This window comes from Carassius carassius, chromosome 15, assembly GCF_963082965.1.
Source record: "Carassius carassius chromosome 15, fCarCar2.1, whole genome shotgun sequence".
NCBI classification, from domain to species: domain Eukaryota; kingdom Metazoa; phylum Chordata; class Actinopteri; order Cypriniformes; family Cyprinidae; genus Carassius; species Carassius carassius.
This window is the reverse complement of record NC_081769.1, coordinates 4,320,278-4,342,109: the sequence shown is the minus strand read 5'-3', so window position 1 is coordinate 4,342,109 and position 21,832 is coordinate 4,320,278. Positions and strand designations below refer to the sequence as shown.

Here is a 21,832-nt window from a genome sequence, read left to right as displayed (position 1 = left end):
GGTCCTGCAGCTATTAAAGCGCTTGTCAGACCCGCTTGCCAGACTGGCAGAACAAAGCGGCGAAATTGTGCTCTAAATTATTTTTTCTTTCTAAGTCGAACATTTTATCCACAAAACTCAGATCATGCGCATGCAGAATGCACTTTTGCACGCCGAATTGTGGCAGAGATCTAACCCCATGTGTTATCACTTCTCTCTTTGCGCTCGTGCACAATGCGCAGTCTTCACACAGACGACCGAGCACTTCGTTCTGGTAAAAGCACACAACACAATTAACACAAACGTGTCCTTGCTCTTGATATATAATCACTGATGAACATATTTGGTTTTAATGAGAAACAAATAAGTAAATAAATGATACGAGAGTGGATTAGAACCAAGAACCTCAGAAATGCTTGACAAAAGTTCTACCACTAGACCATGAAAGCATCTCGGCACTAATTATATTGTATTATTAATATTTCTATTTATATTAATATAGTCACTTAGTCACCACAGGGCCGTTTGTGATGTGGGCAGGGCCCCCGTGCGGTGGGGGTTGGGGGTCCGCAGCGTACGACTGCACTGCCTGCACTGCCTGTAGTTATGCCACTGGCCAATGGAAATATCCGTATCATATGTGATAAAACTTTAAGGATTTTGCCTTTGCTTGTCAGGTACTAACAAGAGCAATTTAGCTCGGCAAAGGGATCAGGACTATAAAATGTATTAAAAGGTCCTACATAGTCCAAGTCAAAGTTAGTACAGCGAGACAATGAGCCAGTGCTGGTACATAACCTTCCGGCTTATCCACCGAAGCAAAGATTAATTACTGTAACAGGAAGAAATGACATGCTACGGCAGCCATTAACACTGGCATGGCTGGATGATTTATGAGATCATCAATTATAACTAAATCAAGTATAATAAGCCTGTTGCATCATTTAACGCCTTTACCACCATGACCTTTAGCTTTGGAGTGGGATTTGTGGCCACTTTTGTAAAAAGGAGAAAAATAAACTCTGATGTCCTACTTGACACAAAAGCCCTTATGACTTTAATTAATATCCAGTTGAGTATTTAAGATGAGTTTTTTTTTTTCTTTAGCACTGTAGCTACTCTTCACAATAAATAAATAAATAAATATTTAATGCTTTTTTTGTCTTTATTTTGACAGCATATCCCACAAGTCTTCTGGAAAGCATCTCCTATCAAACTCCCAGTGATCCATAATCTCCCATAAATCTGTCACAGTCAGTGCAGAAGTCATAACACTTTTTCAATTTCTGTGCAACACAGAAGGATGGAAAATAAAACATATATATATATATATATATATATATATATATATATATATATATATTACATTATTTATCAGAAACTTATTGTTTTGCTGATTATTATATAGCAATGCTTTAAAAAATAAATAAAAAATCGGTAATCCAGTAAATAAAAATAATATCTAAACATCTTTTAAACAACACGATGCATTTATTTCATTACAATTAATTCAAATTAATTGTAATTTATTTAAAAGGAAATGTTCTTATGGGAAAAAAAGTATGTATACTGAAATATTGCACTGTGAAAGTTTGGATTTTATTTAATTATTTATTTATTTTTTCTCGCATAACTGATTATCCTTCATTTCAAGGGGCTTGGTGACCTAAAAAGATGCATGAAGACATCAACTTATTTTGATAAACCTACACGAGCACTTGCCGTTAAATCGATGTACTAGGGCAAAGGCGTTTGGTTATTCAGTTATGAAACCATGATTTATGTGAACATGCGGGGTGACAGGTAAAATGTATCACCCTATGATTTAATGGCACTTTATCAGCCGAAAACAACCTCGTACTAATCCGCTGTTGCTTGTTGTCTTCTTTAAATCCCTCGATGGATGACCCTACACGTGCATGTCACGGGCAGCAATAACACACACTCATCGTGTAAAGAAACAATACCGAAGTAATGAAAATTCTGTATGAGCTAATAAAAAATACTGATGAAAATAAATTGAGCTGATAAATAACTTTGACAAGAGCCATTAATAACAGCCTCTCAGTTCCCCATGCACTCACAACAACGGCTCTTGAGCAACCGAGTTCTTGTCTATAACTGAAAATGCTCTGTGTTTCCTGCAGCTTGCATTGATGTACAAACAGCGAGGAAATTGGAAAAGCCATTCTAAGTTCAAGGAAATAACTTCGGAAATCTCATTCCATTAAAAAAAAAAATTCCTTCTGCGCTCAAGTCTTAAATTGTTTTCATGAAAGGCTCAAGCTGCAACATTTGGTGAGAATCGGTTGAGAAATCGGTTGAGTCCATAAATCCGTCTTCAGAGATAAGGCTTTGAGTTTACTCACATGAAAACACTCTATCTAGCTCAGCCTCATGTGGCAGGCCGAGGTCAGGTCCCAGAGCTTGTTTCTTAGTTTGCTTTTCAGGTCTGCTGATTCCAGATCAGCTTATCTATATAGACAGCAGCAAGAGGGGCACTCAGCTGCAAAATGAGTGCTCCTAAAAATACACACTGCACCTTCGATACTGTGCAGGCCATCTGATAAGGCTCAAGTATACAACATACCCAAATCTGTTGCATTGAGCCCAAAGCTTAAAACATTTGACGAGAAACTAAAACTGGTCAAAATCTTCGGAGATATTTATAGAAAAGCAATGATTAAAACACCAGGCGATCACAGGCTCAAACCTGGAGTTTGGTTGTGAAAACCATTATAAGTGAGCTTGTTTACTATATTTGACATGTTCATAAATGACCACTGAGTCCATTTGTATTCATCTTTTTAGTGTATAAATGACGACCTAGTGCAAAAATAAATTTGGTGTATCTGGAATTACCTGTGATTGTGGAATGATATAACAGAAAGTTTACACCTGTATTTATTGCCGTCCACTTGTAATTAAATCAGCCAAAACAGATGACAGATTAACATCGGTGTAAATTGAGTCTGTATCCAGTAACAATATGCAGCTCTCATGGTGCAATCTATAAAACAATTGCATTGTCTTGTTTCTCTCTTCTTCGGTTAGACTATCCCTAAAGGAATTTCTCTAAATAGTCAGCCAGTTCTCATTCTTTTTGTTTATTCTGGAAGACTGGCTACACTTTGCTTTATATGGCTAAATTAAATATATATATATATATATATATATATATATTTTTTTTTTTTTTTTTTTTTTTTTTAATAAAATAATAATTATTGCCAGCATTAATACAGCTAAACAAGATTACTTCTTCAACAACATATTAATTTGCAAAACGTAAAGTAAGTCACATTAAGTAATGCATTAACCAACATTAATTAACAATGAGCAACTCTTTATTAATTATTAAAAATACAACAGTAACACTATTTTAAGGACCAATTCTCACTTTTAACTAACATTCATATTACTAGCATATTGGCTGTTTATTAGTACTGTACTTATAATTAGCACATATTAATGCCTTAATCTTCATGAACATATTTTAAATCCTTAAATCATACAACATACTTACCAACTACCGTGCTAGCTATTAATAAGCACAAATTATGAGTTTAAATTAGACAAAAGTCATATAGCTAATAGTTAGTTAATAGTGAGAATTTGACCTTAAAATAAAGTGACTAAAATGACTGTAGGGGCATGGTTAGAGAGTCGGATTTGTAACCCGAAGGTTACAGGTTCGAGTCTCAGTGATGGCAGGAGTTGTAGTTGGGGGAAGTGAATGAACAGCACTCTCTTCCACCCTGAGTACCCAAGGCTGAAGTGGCCTTGAGCAAGGCACTGAACCCCCAATTGGACCATATAGCTGCCCACTGCTCCGGGTGTGTGTTCACGGTGTGTGTGTGTTCCCTACTCACTGCTGGCTGTGTGTGTGCATTTGGATGGGTTAAGTGCAGAGCACCTTAACCCATCCAAATGGGATGGGCACCTTAGTTAGCCTGACTCTGCTGAACTCTTTTAGACTCTTTTAATCATTTAGAACCAAGGATTTTTTTTTTGTGCAATTCTCTGCTATGCGTTTTTTGATGAAAAATACCGGATGTCCATATTGTGTCTCTGCTCCGCTCTACCCTCATTAGGCGACTCTGTTTGACCGTGTCAGTGTGTCAGCAGCTCTCCTCTCAAATTATGCAGGGGAGAAGAGATGTTAGCACTGTGAGAGAGTAAAAGGTTTGAGGATACAGTCCTGAAAACACATGCCCGTCTACAACATTGTTTGGACTGAATAATCATCTCATACATATGAAACTGGTTTAATAAGTTGTAAGTAAGATGTGGTGTACCCCAAATGCATAGAATAATTTGACATACAAAAAGTTTCATTAAGTTTCACGTTAAGGTGTTAAAGTTGATAGACTAAGGTATCCATTACCATTTAAAAGGTACCTTTACAATTTAAAGCAATATTACAAGTATTGTTTTTATGCTTAAACCTTTTTGCGTCTTTGACCCATTTACATTTAAATATAATTAAATTAAATCTTACTGACTACTAACTTTTTATTAGTGAATGTCATTAGTATTTCAGCATACAATTAATGAAATAATTACAATATCATTATCAGTAGATTATATGATGAAAAGCAGTATTTTAATCAAAGAAAAACTAAATATAATAAAATGAATGTCTGCACAATAAAATTAAAGTTCCACAATGCATTTACCAATCAGTGCAACGTTTAACCAGTCAGGTTTTCATCAGGCATAAAACATAGCACTGTATGGTAAATAAGGTTTTTTTTTTTTTTTTACACTGTAATTTCAATGTGCAGACAATATAATCTTTGGTTATTATTTGACTTTTTGCCCTGCACTTTTTTATTATATAATACTGTGGTTTATGTGTGTAGATAAGACAGTCATGTACTTCTTATACTTTTTCACCTCCAGCCATTTACACACACACACAAATCCCATCTCCATTTTTGACTCTTCCAGCCATAATGCCTTTGTTCCCATCAAGGTGACTGCAATGGGCCGGATCTGGCCAAAGCACAAGGAAGATTAAGTGCTGCTGCAGTAAGTCACCTCTCCAACCCTTCCAGCACCTCGCCATTGACTCCCACCATATGACTTCCTACACTAAATGCCACTTAAGCTATTACAGCTCTCCAGCCCCAGGCTTCTGGCGACCTCAGAGGGTGAGGACAGTGAAAGGGCGATGGGATGGGAAGCCAGAACTGCAGCACCCTTTCCTGTGACAGGGCTTACACCCCCAACCTGACAGCACTGAGACTTGAGAGAATTGGCTGGGGGTACATTGAGGGGAATCAGCTTTCAGCATTGTCTAGTTCTGCTGACTCTGTATAGGCATTTAAACGTGTATTTGCTGTGGCAGCAGTTGCCGCTGTGTCTTCGTGGTGTCAATGCGATCCAGGTGTGTCCTGTCACCTTTGCAGCATGCATTTTGTGAGAGGAAGCAGTATTGGAGCGAGCAACATGTTCAGCTAATTGCATTATTGTGTCATCTTGGCATTTTGTTTAGACATAAGAAACCAGGAGAATGTCTTTATTAAAGTGAAAGGCATAATTAAAGATGCAGGTACTCGTAAATCTGACTCAGCAGAAACAGCATTAGTGGTGTTTGTTACTTAACCGCTATGATGGTGTTCAGTTTGAATACTTACATGTTCCATGAGTTCCTTTATCATCCCATTCCACTGGCCTTTATCATCTTGAAATCCATACTTTCCATCAGGCACCAGGTGGATCTCGAAGGAAAAACCCAGAATGCTGGCCAACTCCTTAAGCAGGTCAATACAGAAGCCCTCAAAGCGGTCATTGCCGACGAGTGCCTTGTCAGACTTCTTAAGCATGACATATGGCTCCTCCTGTACAAATACAAAATATCCAATGAAAAGCATCTTCAAATGAGCTGAGGTTTCTTATTTGGTTTGCTGCACACACACCTCGCTGAGTGGGAGTAATCCCAACTGACATCTGGCTGAGTTTCAAAGTCAAACAAATGTACTTTTTTTTTTTTTACATAACCCATATATATATATAAGTTTAAGTAAAAAAAAAAAAAAAAAACTTTTATATAAAAATTGCATCAAGCAATTTCTGTGTCACTAGTGGCACCAAATTAAACTGTAGACTGTTTGTATGGATGGCCTGAGATAGCAATGTTGGCTAACCAAATGATTTGAATATCAGGCTGGACTGTCTCAAACCAGTTTGAAGCAATTCTCTTCGGCACCCCAATGTTTATGTATAGTTTAAAGTAGTTTAATGATCCCATTAAATGGCATTAGATTTCAAGAAATGTGTCAGCATTAGATGTCATGATTTGTTGGGCTACTTTAGGAAACATCAATGAAAATACATTATGCATTCCCATGTCTCGACCATCCCACCTAGACATTATTTTACTCCAATTGTCCATGACAATCTCTACAGGTCATTATTTTGTCTTGCCTTCTGCATTCCCTCACAATGAAGAAAGCTGTGCTATACATGAAAGACCCCAAGATGTTCATGGGATTGGCTCATGCAGGAGAGCTGGCATGAGGTACTCAAATGTTGGCCAGAGAGCAGGAGAGAGAGACAAAACAGCCACAACCCTGGAGACACTGGTCCTGAGGGGCTCTCAAAACTGAAGCACTGACCTTGTTGAGCTGAGTTACAGTGATAAGCCTATATTACCCTAGGATGTTTACGAATGAAACATGTTGGCATGCTGTACATAGAACATCTTCCATGACCTAGACATCCTTAACATGTAAATCCGGAATCCAAAATGTATGCTTGTTGGGAAGGAAATTTTGGGAAAAGCAGTCACATTGTTCAAGCCAGCTGTAATCGCCAGCTGCTAAACACACCTCTAGAACAATTCCCATTATCTGTGTCCATGGAAATATTTGCTAAATTCTAGCCATAATAATCCCAATTGCAGAGGGTTTGCCAATGTAATGTAATACCAATGTTGCAGAAACGGCACCATCAACAGATATTTATTGCTTGTTTTGTGGACATTTCAAAGTGTGGTGATAAAATGCTTATTCAATACATGACCATGCACACATTTTAAAAAATGTTGGTATAGGCACATATTGAGGCATTTGTATAATGTTGCTCCAGATATATATTGCCCCATTCAGAATTCAAAGGTTGATAATGGAGGAATATTGCTAAAATGTTAATGCTCTACATCTTGAAAAGTAACAAACCCCGACACCAAACAGAACCCTTAGCCTACCTGATAGTGTTTACAAAAGAGAAATTAAAGCTATCGAGCAAACTACTGTCAAACACACTGCACAGTTTTAGCAATCCTGTAAGATCACTGCATGCCAAATTGTGTGACATGAATCTAATAAACTTGACTGCGATGTGTGTTTTGACTGTACAATGAAAACACCTATTGACTCGTACGCTACAATGCACATTACTATAAAATAATAAAACGTTATTAGCATGTACTAGTGGTAAACCAAATGAGCATGATATATCACACTTTAGCAGTTGTGTTTTTATGTGCTGAAAAAAAGTGGAAGGGGTGATAGAGGAAGGCATAAGAGCTTGAGTTAATCATTTTTATATTTCAGTGCCATGTTGCGTTGATTTCATGTCGCATTTTTATTGGTTGGTCTGTAAATGTGGATTGTACCAGCAAACACACTGCGCAATGATTATGCTGTATCTTTGGTTGCAAGACCATGACAAAGTTAGTTTCTTAGTTTCCTTTCACGCAGCACAAAAAACTATCATATATATGTAATTGTTCTTGTGCTGTGTGAAAGAAAAAAAAGACAGAAGAGAGCAGCATCATATTTTTCTTTAGGCATGTTTTACAAAAGCTCAATTTCTTTTTTATTTATTTTGTGAATGTACACAAATAAAATCAAACTTTCTGTTTTTTTTTTTTTTTTTTTTTTTTTTTACAATTCCAATTATCTTTATGACTAAAATGAGTAGTTTCTTCCACATTTAGAAGGAAAAAAAAGTAAAAATCAAGTAATTGCGCTGGCGTCACATACGTGCACACAGTTAAGCATTGCTACCTTGACATTGCAGCCTGTTCATTGTCATAATAAAATACAGTCAGTCAAACATAAAAAAACCCTGCTCAGTTTATATATGTAGTAAAATATTGTGTATATGAAAACGTCTCAGGTTATGCAAGTAACCATGGTTCCCTGAGAATAAGGAATGAGACGCTGCGTCCTCTAGTGGGTGCTTTGGGAACGCTGTCAGCGTGGCCGGTGTCTGAAGTATGAATGAAATAAAGACAATAAACTTGACACTGACAGGCGGAAGCCTATGACGTAAGCAAATGAGCGACTGCGGATATAAAAGGGCACCTGTAGAACACATCATCCTCTTTTTTGTCTGAGGAGACACAGGCATAATGCCGAAGAATGGCACAGAGACGCCTATTCTCAGGGAACCATGGTTACATGCGTAATTCTGAGACGTTCCCTTTCAAAAGGGAACTCACGCTGCGTCCTCTAGAGGGTGCTTTGGGAACGGTATACCCATGTCGCCATGCTGAGGGATAGTGCCTAGGTAGCAGTCTCTCTAAGTCAGGTCTTGAGGAATAGCATCCCTACTAGCGAAAACCGCTAGGCTTTAAGGCAGGCTCAAGCTCCAACCATCATAGACTAACTCACCTGCCACGTCCGGAGCTCTAAGAGTGGAGGTCTCAGCATAACGACTCTAACTGAGAGGATACCTAGATACACTCAATGCCAGAAGCAGTTAGCGAGGCTCAAAAAAGGGCCTACACTCCTTATACTGCCCTAGGCGGAGCTCTGGGGAGTGGAGGCTTCAGTAGAATGACTCTCTAAAATGAGAGGAAACCTAACAACGCTCACCCTGGCAGGGGAGCTCTTAAGAGTGGAGGTCGCAGCAAAATGACTCTCTAAAGTGACAGGAGACCTGGCTACACTCAGCACCAGAGGCAGTAAGCGAGGCTCAAGAAAGAGCCTCCAAACTCAATCACTACCCATGACGGAGCTCTGAGAGCGAAGGCTTCAACAGGAAGACTCGAAACGAGAGGAAGCCTTGCACTCACCCTCTTAGAAAAGTTCTTAAGAGTGGAGGCCTCAGCTTGGCGACTCTTTAGAATGAGAGGAGACCTGACTACACTGAGCGCTAAAGACAGTTAGTGAGGCTGCCAAAAGAAGAGCCTACCTACCTATAGTACTATCCAAGCGGAGCTATGGAGAGTGGAGGCTTCAGCAAAATGACTCTCTTACTGAGAGGAAACCTACACACTCAATCCTAGTATGAGCTCTTGAGAGTGGAGGCCTCAGCATGGCAACTCTCTAGAATGAGAGGAGCCCTGACAACACTCAGCCCTAAAAACAGTTAGTGAGGCTCACAAAGGGAGCCTACACATCAATAGTACTGTCATAACGGACTATGGAGAGCGGAGGCTCCAGCAGAATGACTCTCCTATTTTACAGAGAGGAAGTCAACAGGAGCACCCTGCTCACCATAACCCCCAGAGAAAGAGAACGAGTGAGTATGTGGAACCCTTACCGCACAGAATTCCAGACAGTGCACAGAGTTTTGTGTGCATACTGACCACCTATGTGGATTTTAGAAAGTGTGCGGAGGCGTTAGCATTCACACTTACCGCTAATGTGGATTTCAGAATGTATGCCATGTGTTTCACATGCACACTTACCACTATGGGTTTCAGGAAGTACACGATGCTCCGCATGTGTACTTATCTTCCTAAGCACCAGCTCTGGGGAGCGGAGGCTTCAACAGAATGACTCTCGAAATTAGAGGAAACCTACCATGCTCAACCCTGGCAGGGGAGCTCTTAAGAGTGGAGATCTCAGCATAACGACTCTCTGAAGCGAGAGGAGACCTGGCTAAACTCAGCACTAGAGGCAGTAAGCAGGGCTCAAAGAAAGAGCCTACCAACTCATATCACTGCCCCTTGACTGAGCTCTAAAGAGCGAAGGCTTCAGCAGGATGACTCACTTAAACGAGAGAAAGCCTAACACTCAACCCTCTTAAAGAAGCTCTTAAGAGTGGAGGCCTCAGTATGATGACTCTCTAGAATGAGAGGAGACCTGACTACACTCAGCGCTACAGACAGTTAGCAAGGCTCACAACAGAGGGGCCCACACCCCCATAGTACTGTCTTAGCGGAGCTATGGAGAGTGGAGGCTTCAGTAGAATGACTCTCTTAAATGAGAGGAAACCTGCACTCAATCCTATTTTGAGCCCTTAAGAGTGGAGGAATCAGCATAACGACTCTCTAAGATGAGAGGACACCTAATCACACTCAGCGTCACAGGCAGCTAGTGAGACTCAGATCAGAAGATCCTACACTCCCCTTACTGTCTAGGCGGAGCTCTGGGGAATGGAGGCCTCAACAGAATGACTCTCGAAATGAGAGGAGACCTACCATGCTCAACCCTGGTAGGTGCAGTTAGCGAGACTCAAAGAAAGAGCCTACAGACTCATATCACTTCCCATGACGGGGCTCAGAAGAGCAGAGGCTCCAGCAGAATGACTCTCCTACCCGCGAGGAGGTCAACAGGAGCACCCTGCTCACCATAACCCTCCATGCTCAGGGGAGCGATGCTTCAAAGTGTGTTAGTAGAGACACACTGGTTGAGTGGGACCCAAGATACCGGGGTCTAACCAACTCAAAAAAAGGGAAAAGAAAGGGAACGATACTAATATGCGTAACCCTTACCGTACAGGACTCCAGACAGTGCACAGAGTCTTGCGTGTGCACTGACCATTCATGTGGATCTTAGAAAATGTGCAAAGCTGCTTGTGTGCAAGCTTACCACTTATGTGGATTTTAGAAAGTATGCAAAGTGTTCACGTGCACCCTAACCACTATGTGGATTTCAGAAAGTACACAGATGCCCAGAGTGTGTACTTAATTTCCTAAGAATCAACTCTGGGGAGCGGAGGCTAAAGCAGGATGACTCTCTAACCGAGAGGAAGCCTACTATGCTCAACCCTGGTAGGGGAGCTCTTAAGAGTGGAGGTCTCATCATAACGAGTCTCTAAAGTGAGAGGAGACTCAGCACCACAGGAAATTAGCAAGGCTCAATGAAAGAGCCTACAAACTCATATCACCACCCATGACGGAGCTCTGAAGAGTGAAGGCTTCAGCAGAATGACTCTCTAAAACGAGAGCAAGCCTAGCACTCAACCCTCTTAGAGGGGCTCTTAAGAGTGGAGGCCTCAGCATTATGACTTTCTGGAAAGAGAGGAGACCTGACTACACTCAGTGCTAAAGACAGTTAACGAGGCTCGCAAAAATAGAGGAGCCTACCTACTAAACACACTGTCCAAGCGGAGCTATGGAGAGAGGAGGCTTCAACAGAATGACTCTCTTAAATGAGAGGAAACCTACACATTCAACCCTAGTTTGAGCTCTTAATAGTGGAGGCCTCAGCATAACGACTCTCTTAAATGAGAGGACCTTGCCTCACTCAGCGTCAAAGGCAGATAGTGAGGCCCAACATAGAAGAGCCTACACTCTCCTTACTGCCTAGGTGGAGCTCTGGGAAGCAGAGGCTTCAAAAGAATTACTCTCGAAAATGAGAGGAAACCTAACAATGCTCAACCCTGGTAGGGGAGGTCTTAAGAGTGGGGTTCTCAGCATAACAACTCTCTAAACCGAGAGGAGACCTGACAACACACAACACTAAAGACAGTTGGCGAGGCTCATAGATATAGGAGCTTGCATACCAAACTGTCTAAGAGGAGCTCTGTAGAGTGGTGGCTTCAGCAGAAAGACTCTCATAATGAGAGGAAGCCACACACTCACACCCAACAACATTTTTTAATGGGACCTGGTTCCCGACCTTCAGACTGGGTTCTCTCTGGGTTCTCATCTCTTAGTCAGGCCTCAGGGTCCCATTCCTAGCAGCTATGAGGTTTGGGGGGAGTGAATCGTGAGGACAGCCCTTACGAAAAATAACCAATGGTTTTATTATAGTAAAACTGTAGTAAACCATGGTTTTTTGGCGTGTTGACTACCATTTGTAGAACCACAGATTTACTACAAATACCATGGTTAAACCATGGTTAATATAGCAAAAACATGGTTAATTTGTGGTTACCATGGTTTAACTATAGTAACCATGGTTTTTTGGTTTTATTTGTAGTAAAACCATGGTTAATTTTCGTAAGGGAGAAGGAGGCTAACTAGGTACTAGTACCAGCCCCAGACGTCTTCCCCTGGCATGTAGGCCAGAACCGTCCCTTTATCCCCTGCCTTCTATTTCTACACCCATGCCTCCTCTGCGACCGACTCCTCCTAGGAGGAGGACCGCCAGTAGCCACACTAGCCACCTGGCCCTGTCTCCGACCCACAGACCAGGATGGGCCTTGTGCTTGGGCGCAGACATAGACCAGCGCAATATAAATGATTTATATGCTGCAGAGCGCGCCTTCGCCTCCCTGAATTTACCGACCACCATCTCAACGGATGTGCCGAACAATTCAGAGGGCAAAACCAGCGTATCGAGAAGAAATCGTTTCTCTTTCTCCCCGATGGCTGTCAGGTTCACCCACAGGTGCCTGTCAGTGGCCACCATCGCCGCAATTGATCTACCAATTGCGGCAGCTGTCTGCTTAGTGGCCCTGAGGGCCAGGTCTGTGGTGCGGCGCAACTTCGCTACCACCTTAGGGGGGAGCCCCTGACCCTGGTTTAGGTACTTCAGCAAGTCAGCCTGGTATGCCTGCAGTACAGACATTGTATGAAAGAAATATGAAAGAAAGAATATGAAAGAACTCATCCAGCTTACTGTGAACGGCTTCCATTGTGTCGTGCTTCAATTGCAGGTCTTACCTAGCAGTAGCACGCTCCATAACCTCCAGCAATACCACATACTTGCTGGCAGGCTTGCTGAGAAAGCTCAGAAGTATCATCTTCACCTTTTTCAGCCAAATCCTGCTCACCTTGGATAGCAGCCAACGGAGCACTTTCTGCTGAATCAGAATATGTGAGAAACAACACTTCTTCTGACAGCAGTTTACCCTCGTCAGCCTGCGGTGACCCCGCCTTCAAATAAGTCAGGGAGCTCCATCTGTGATCCCCACGATCTCAATCTCCTCGCTGCCTTGGCAGCGACAGGACCTGAGCCGCGGGGCGCAAATGTTTGTGCCAATTCCCTCGAAAAAAGGGATAAATGAGAGCAGAGCTTCCGCACTGAGAACCGCTCACAACAAACAAACTCTGTTCCCTCTAAAGCAGAGCGCATGTGCTCCTCACCCAAACACATAACACAGAGATTGTGTGCATCATCCAGTGTCAAATAACATGGACACGGATCTGCACACTTCCTAAAACGTCTAGGATTAGACATTACCTCTGCTTACCACTCACACTTCACAAAAAACGACCCTGAAGACAAAAAGAGGATGATATGCTCTATAGGTGCCCTTTCTATATCCGCAGTCGCTCATTTGCCTACGTCATAGGCTTCCGCCTGCCAATGTCAAGTTCATTGTCATTATTTCATTCATACTTCAGACACCGGCCACACTGACAGTGTTCCCAAAGCACCCTCTAGAGGACATACTGGGAGTTCCCTTTCGTAAGGGAACACTTGATTTCCTGCTGAATGACTGACCCAGTGTTGGTTTCAGTTTCGTTTTATCCAAAATAAATTTGTTTTGACTTGTCGTTTGTAGCTTCTTATATTTTTGATTCTTGTTCTTTCCTAAATAGGCTACCGTTACATTAAAAGAATTTGTTGTGGAGTGCCGGGAACTAAAATAGTCTATGTTCACAGTATTTATTATAATGTTTGTAAACATTTCACGTCTGCATTTGGTCTATTTCTGAATGAAATAATAAAATGCAACTTATACGTGACTTGATTTTTGTCTTTAACTGGTTAAAATGAGCATCCCTACCACCAAGGCATTGCCAATGAGCAATGGGAGCAACAGACATTGCCCTTTATATTCAGACATGCTGATCTATCAACACATAATGGATACTGAGCATGCGCAATATCACCTATGTTGTTCACACACTTTCTGACCCACTGGATCTACAGTAACAACCAGCAATATTTAAAAAAGACATTCACTTGGGTGAATACTTTCCTTAAATTAGCAGCAAAATAAGTACAGTACATATAATTTGTGAGGTATTTAAAAGCAAGTGACAGCAGAATGGCTTCTGCTTAATATTGGGGACTTCTAATATTGGGAAAATCATTGGATTAGTCCTTGGGAAATCAGATCCCTTGACCTGTGACATTTTTCATAATGGAGACAGATAAAGATGTTTTAATGAAGCATTATGTCAGCACCAGTGGTTATACAGTTATTTCAGGATTGCTCTATTTATTGCTTGCGGTGCTTCTGATCAAACTTCCTCAAGGTGACCTTCACTATCTGTCTAAAACATTCTGTGACATCGTTTTAGCCCTGACAGCATTTTCCATTTTAGTCAGAAAATACAAAATGACACAATTGTAGCTGGATGGGAAATCCAAAGTATTCAGCTGGGCAGCTGAAATTAGGAATAGTGTTCATGTCATGCATGTTCATGCTTGAACTGAATTGGAGAATCAGTTTCATTGCAATTATATGCGCTGTCCAGGCTTCTTAATAATAATATATGCTTTAAAGTTTTGTAAACAATATTTCAAGTGGGACCTGTCAAGATCTGAGATCTGTAATTACAACTACACTACAGCTACACCTAAACCCACATTTTAACCTAATAATAAGATCAGATGTGTTCCTAAACTTTACCCCAAATCAGTTTCCATTTTTTTTCATGAATTGCTTTATAGCATTATATATTGTTTACTGTCAAAGTTTGTCACAAATAATCAGTTTTTATTATTATTATAAATATAATTTTAATAGAAATAATATAATTTTGTCTGTCAATAACATTTAATCTAATTAGTATCTATAATATAAGCATATTAATATGTGCCTATTCAAAAACTTCAAAAATACACTGACTGTGAACTATTCATTGGAGTTAAAAGTGTGACAACTAACCCTAGTCCCCATACACATATACAAAAATAACATAAGAACTTAAGCTACATGCAGGTATCAGAAAGTGTTGACATGCAACACACCTAATGAGAAAATAAATGTATTTATATATATATATTGATATAAACATTTGGACTTTTTAAGACTTTTAGGTGTCCGCCTGTTTTAGATGAAACCATGAGCCATGGATTGGATGGATGTAGAATGAAACAAAACTCTGTACAAGTTGTCCAATTATCTCAATCAAAAAGTTTATGTGGCCAAAAAAATGTAATCTATAACAGTTACCATCTGTTCTAAGCCCCCAATCTGTAAAATTCCCTAAGGTTCAGTGGTAAACTTTTTTTTTTTATACCTTTTCCCTCTTTTCCTGTATGAGCAGTAACATAAATTAACCAGTCACAAAAGACTGAAGTATGAAACAATCTGTTTAATCAAAGCAAGAAAGTGTAAAATGAGGCCTCCATCATTTGAGTGATGACATCAGACATCAGACAAAAGTTTTGGGCTTCTTAATTGTCAGCTGATGCAATCATATGATCACATTATATCCCAAGCTCCACAAATTAGGCAATCTCAGCCCCTGTTTGCATTTTTTTCTGAAGGAAGTTGTTGTCAGTGAGCCTTCGTGATGTTAAACCATAATTTCTATTTGTCATAACTATTATGTGTGATGTGTAATTCTTCATTTGTCTTCAATGTTGTCACTTTAAAGTGACCCTTATTCAATATCCCTATATAATATATATATATATATATATATATATATATATATATATATATATATATATATATATATATATATAATTAAAATAGATAGAAATTTAAAATGTGTGTGTGTGGTTACTATCTTAAGATAACAATACCCAGTTCCACTGCATGGCACTACAAAATATCTGATCATATCCTATCAAGACCTTAACTCATAATTATAGTCTTGCTGCTCAATCCACATTTAATGACAGTGTTTATCCCCGTTGATAACTCATCTGACTGTCCAGAATAAATCCACAGAGGCTGCTGTCAGTACCACAAAATCCCGAAACATTCCTGTGACATGCATAAATGCAGCCCTCGTGGCATCTGTGAGAATGCAGTGTTGAATGGGCACACATTTATTTTAAGATGTGTCATTTGTGCTATTATCTGGCAAATGACATTGGGTAAAGCAGAATTTCACCCAGCATCCATCTGCTTGTAACAGTAAGAAGTTAAAGCCACTTCTATAGTAAATCTATGAAAATATCCTATGGAGAGAAACTAAATTAGAATGGGTTAGCATTATCCAATAAGTGCGCTGATTTAATTTTTAAAGTACGTGTACAAGGGTTAGCTGCTCAAGTTTATTACTTATTTTTTAAAGCTGTCAATCCTAATTTTCAAATTAAATTATAGAAATTAACAAAGTTAATATTTTATTTGACAGTGTCCTGATTTCACATAACATACTTTATAGTTCTGTCCACTTTAACCTAAGCATGGGCACAGCCATTTGTGACTTTAACTGACAATTCACAAGCTTGATGTTATTCGTATCCAGCTATTTTAGTTGAACAAAACCTGTTATGCTGCTTGCTATTGCAAACTGATATTTGTTATCATGAAATTTGCAATTACTATTATAATCATAAACTTAATCATATTTTTATAAAATGCATCAACTGCATCATGCAAACTTTTGCGTTTTTTTTTTAGCACCATGTTGAACTAAAAGGCCAACATATTATAAGCTACTCTTATGTCTTCCCCTTGTAATGCTAGAGCTCTTTAAATGCTCATGTGGGTTGCCAGTTTGAGGACAGAAAGAGGTGCATTTTACAGTGGTAGGCAACAAGCTAATGAGTTGATTTATTCGCGTTTTAATATTTCTCTTTTCATAAATATTTTAAGATGGAAACAGATGAATTTAAGGTCAGGTAGAATGCAATTTCTAATCTTTAATATTAATTGTACTATGTTACATTTCCTATTTCAAATAGGCAAACTGTGTTGAGAGCTGGTACTGTCTTCAATTCAGGAATTGTTATTCTGCTAACTAAAGCAGTCATGGGAGATTGTTGAGCCTCAAACTTTGTTTCAAACAGGAGGAGACATCTTGTGTTGTTGATTCAGCCAGGTCAATTTATTTCAAGGGCTGAGACACTGAAAGGGACAGAGCTATTTGGCATTTCTGTGAGAGGAAATGAAAATCTGGAAACTTGAAAAGCAGCCTATACGCTGACCTGAAACAAGGTAAAGCACACTAGAAAAGATAGTGAATTTTGGAGAAAGAGTAAATTAGACGCAGAATGATAAAGCAGGAGACAGAACGAGCGCTATACTTTACACATAGCCAGCCTCTCAGTGACCTTACCAGGATGGTGGTGATGACCAGCGAGCGGTTGGAAAGTGAGTCAGTGATGTTCATGCCGTTCTGCCTGGGGACCTCGGTGATGTTCAGCCCCCCAGATGCACTCCACTTCCCCACCTAAAAAATATGAAATTTATGTAGTCAGAGCATGTTTCACTTACCTGTGTGACCCATCCACATCGCAATAGCCCATCTGACTGCATTAGCAGCACTGTGCTGAGCTCATCCAGAAGCATTAGTTGATTGGCTCTTCTGTTTTTATGCCAAAAGGTCTGTGCTTGGGCTCATGAGTAGCTAGGCCCTTGCATACACTCTGAATACATTAACATAGAGGAAGGGCAATTGCACCAAAGGAGATTGCTTTCCAATTTAATTTTCCAAAAAGAAAATGTTGAACAAAGGAAAAAGCAGAACATATGAATTGTAATCTGGCAATATTGTAAAGGTGTTATTTATTTATTTTTCTGGTGATCAAATAATAGATTAATATGTACAGTAGCGTCAACTATAAACAAGCAACTGATTGGTTTATTTCTAAGTTGCACTGTAAAAATATATTTTTCCTAATCGCTATTTTGGTTTTATTCATAGTTTTCCTGTAAAAATGTCCAAACATCATTTTGACACCATTACATGAAATGTATGGTTCTGAATGAGTTCTAATGATTCTTAACTGCACGTTGACAAATTTTGCATGTTCCAGGATATGTTTGTGTACATGGGGGGGCTTCAGTCATTTAGTAAAGTATAGTAAAGCATTTCTTTACATTTTTGAACACACAAATGTTTTTTTAAAACAAATGTTTTGGTTTTCACCATTACTTGGATGAATATTCGACAAATACAATATCTATATCAATGTCATCTCTATATCAATGTCAATCAAGTTTTGATCACTATATTCCTAACATTTTTTTCATAACGCGAGGTGCAACGTGATGTAAACAATCAACTCTTCATACAGTATTGTTCATGTGGCATGATGTGTCTCGTTCACCAGTAGTGTATGTACTGTAACATATTTTTTGTTCACCTGCAAATTTACTTGCTGTTATAAGGGAGTCTAGTTTAACTAATCAGCTATTTGAATGATCAGGCTGGTGCTGCTTTATCATTCTCACCTTTTTAAACCTTGTCAGTTTAAACATTAAAGCGTTTTAAACTATTCAAAAGCTAGTCAGCACGAAATAGATTTCAATGCGGTACTCACGGGCTGTGACAGATTGTTTCTTTGCACACACACACACACACACATGCAAAAAGATCTCAGCTCGGACTGCACGTGAGTACCAAACTTAGTCCTCTTTCTTGTCTGCTTGAGCAAATGCACAGAACATGTCAGAATGGCTGTTTTGATGAATATCCATGTAAATGTGATTTGTTTTTGACCCACTCTTCACTCCAAAATAGAGCAGATTCATAAACATTTTCAAATATTATGGGCTTAAAAGTCCTTTTAAGTTGGTCTTACTCACTATAAACAAGTGTGTTCAAAAAGTAAAGAAATGATTATATATATATAACTTGACTTGCCAATGAAGTGAACCAACGTCACATGCTGTGGTAATGTAAGATGGCAGCGACCCTGCTCCAAAAGCTATAACAAAACATCCTTTTTTTCTTTAAAATGGTTACATTAATCATGTTTGTTATACATTTTCTAATTAATCTGGAAATCACTTTACTAAATAATAAAAGCTTGACTGACTGCTTCACTTCCACTTTAAAATTAATCTTTATCATGCATATTATTCTAAAAATCATCAAATTCATATTAAACCATTTATGCATTTAAAGCATTTTAAGTTTTTATATATTATTTCTTGTTATTATCCTTTGTACAGTACATTTAACAATGCTATATTTAAACTGCTGTAGTATGATACAACTACTACGGCAACTACTACTACTGTTTCTTGAGCACTAAATTAGCATGTTAGAATGATATTTGAAGGATCATGTGACAACGAAGACTGGATTCCAGCTTTGCATCACAGGAATATACCACGTTCAACTATAATTCAGGAAACAGGAATTTTAAACTGTTATACTATTTCACATTATTAATGTTTTTGCTGTACCTTTTGATCACATAAATGCAGCCTTGGTGAGAATATGAGACTTTGTTTCTTTCTTTCTTATTCTTATTTTTTTTTTTGGCCAGTATTGTATAAAATATACATTTCTATAAGTATTACATTACCTGGTTGTACCTTATCCAAACTATCCGAATGTATCATAAAACTATACTCAAAACCAGAGATATTGGTCAATATTATATTGTAAGCTAATTTGTTTAACTCTGCAGTGGGACCAATCCAGTTGATTATCAGTCAATGAATCTATTTTAGCCGAATCGTTCTATCTGCCTCGAGGGATATTAGAAATAAAGTACAAACACACGTTCAAAAACACACAGCAAACTCATACACAGTAAGAGGCAGAAAGAGGGAGTTGAAATGGTTGTACTGTGAATAATCCGTCTAATATCAGCAAATAGCGAATCTGAGCAAATTAAGCTACTTTTGCACAAACAATCCCCTGCAGCGAGGAAAAGGAAGTCCTGCATATTGTTCAGTCACTCCTTAACAAATCATTACTACAAATGGCCTCATAGCTGTCCGTATCCATCTCTGTCTGAGGGAGTGCGGCAATTCCCTCTCCTGCACCACCACTAATGCTCTCATATTCATAAAGCCACAAGAGCGGCAAATCTTAGTCACACAGGTGCAAAAATCACCCGATAGAACCTCTCACCTCTCAATGCAAAACCTAACATATGCATATGACTTGACACATGTATTAGTTACAGATTGTGCAAATTCAGGGTGATGCACGTTTCAAATGATATGCTACGCCACTTTATAGGGTGATGTTCCATTATTGCAAATTGACTGCAATTAACTCAATTCAATAAAAGTGATTATCAGGGGAAGGCACAATTATTTATTCACACTGCCGACAGAAGACTTTCCTGGGCTTCTCAAAACCTACTTATTCAAATCTAAAATTAAGATTAATATATTCTCTCTCTCTCTCTCTCTCTCTCTCTCTCTCTCTCTCTCTTTCTCTCTCTGAATGTCTACTTCTAGAAGATATTACATATGTGGGAATTGCATTAGATTTGCCTACATAACTATGGCTTTTATCATCTTGCATGCTACATGTGCTACTGAATTTGAGTTGTTGATAAAATACAGGTTTTGTGAAGGTGACTGGTGCAGTAGAGCTGCACAATGAATCCTATTTTATTTGTGATCATAATTCCTGCTTCTCTCAGTTTATTAAGCATAATTGTTTGCAATATGTGCCTGCTGGGTATCCTGAAAATGTTTAATTTCAGTTTGTTATTTGCATTATCATGCACTGGTAACAAGCCTGGACAAGTTTTCATGGTTGTGGTTGCCAGATGTCAAGCCTTCAAATCCCCCAATTACACACATTGTGTAATTTAAATTGTGTATACAAAGAGTGAAAACTAATCAATAAAACAGTGGTGCTAATTTTGCACTACTCACACTTCTTCAGCAGCTACACTTACATACCTCATTACTGCACAAAAGCATGCTATATGCAACTTCAGCCGGTCATTAACGGAGGCTTTTAATTAACAGTACTTTGTACACTAATCCAATTTGCTTTATGATCCACTAACTTATGCTTATGTTTAAACACCTCATTTGCTTCCTTGTTAGCAGCTAAATTAAACGTAAGACACAAATTGCTCTTTATTAGCACAGCAATGGTGACCAAATGAGACAAGGTACAAGAGGTTTGAGTATGCTAGACTGCAAGATCAGAAGGTTATTTGGGGGAAGAGATAATCCTTTTCAATAATGCATTTGTTCTTAGGCTGCATGGAAGTTTCTGGCATAATCGACTATGCAAAACAAAAGTGAATTATTATACACTGTTTAACAGGCGAGCATTAGCAGAAGAAAACAGCTTTTGATCATTTTATCCCTCCTGCTATGCAAAGAAGCATGAAGACACAGCAAAAGCATTATTATCCAATGCGTGCTTTGTTTGCGAGCTATGTTGTGTCTGATTTGAGACAGTTGTTATGTGTTTGTTTAGTGGTTTACCTTTTGAAGGCCATCCTCCTTAAGGCTCACAATGTCAAGATCAAAGTCCGTGCGCAGACCTGTAGTTCTGTTGAAGCACAGCCGTCCCGTCAAGCCATCCCAATGAGACTTCAAAGAACAAAGAGAGAGGTTTAACAATTAAAACACACCAGGGTTCTGCGATATTCAGAATTTAATTGAGAATATTATTTCAATCCCAATTAAATTGTCAAATTTTAATTTAGTTTAAATCAACACAGGAGGCAGAACTGAAGTTCTAATTACAATTTGCAAAAAAAGAAAAAAAAGAGGAAAAGAAAAAAATGGATTTTCTGAAAATAAATACATAAATAATTAAGAGAATGGATTTTCAGTTATTTTTGGTGTCACCATATACAGTGAATGCTGTTTAAAGTATAAAAAGAGATAACCTATTTAAATGAGCTTAGACAGGCATGTTATGTTA

The 21,832-nt window shown here is 38.9% G+C and overlaps 2 protein-coding genes across 2 annotated transcripts in view; both read right to left on the bottom strand.

Annotated features, from left to right (window-relative positions):
- Positions 1–21,832, bottom strand: part of LOC132157649 (uncharacterized) — a 491,841-nt gene that overhangs the window by 293,846 nt on the left and 176,163 nt on the right. The window lies entirely within an intron of this gene.
- Positions 1–21,832, bottom strand: part of grik3 (glutamate ionotropic receptor kainate type subunit 3) — a 146,308-nt gene that overhangs the window by 41,216 nt on the left and 83,260 nt on the right. The window contains exons 8-10 of the mRNA XM_059567276.1: positions 21,388–21,495; positions 17,306–17,419; positions 5,619–5,822 (exon numbers count right to left, since the gene is read on the bottom strand). Coding sequence (XP_059423259.1) covers positions 5,619–5,822; positions 17,306–17,419; positions 21,388–21,495 — 426 coding nt within the window. The remainder of the gene's footprint in view (positions 1–5,618; positions 5,823–17,305; positions 17,420–21,387; positions 21,496–21,832) is intronic.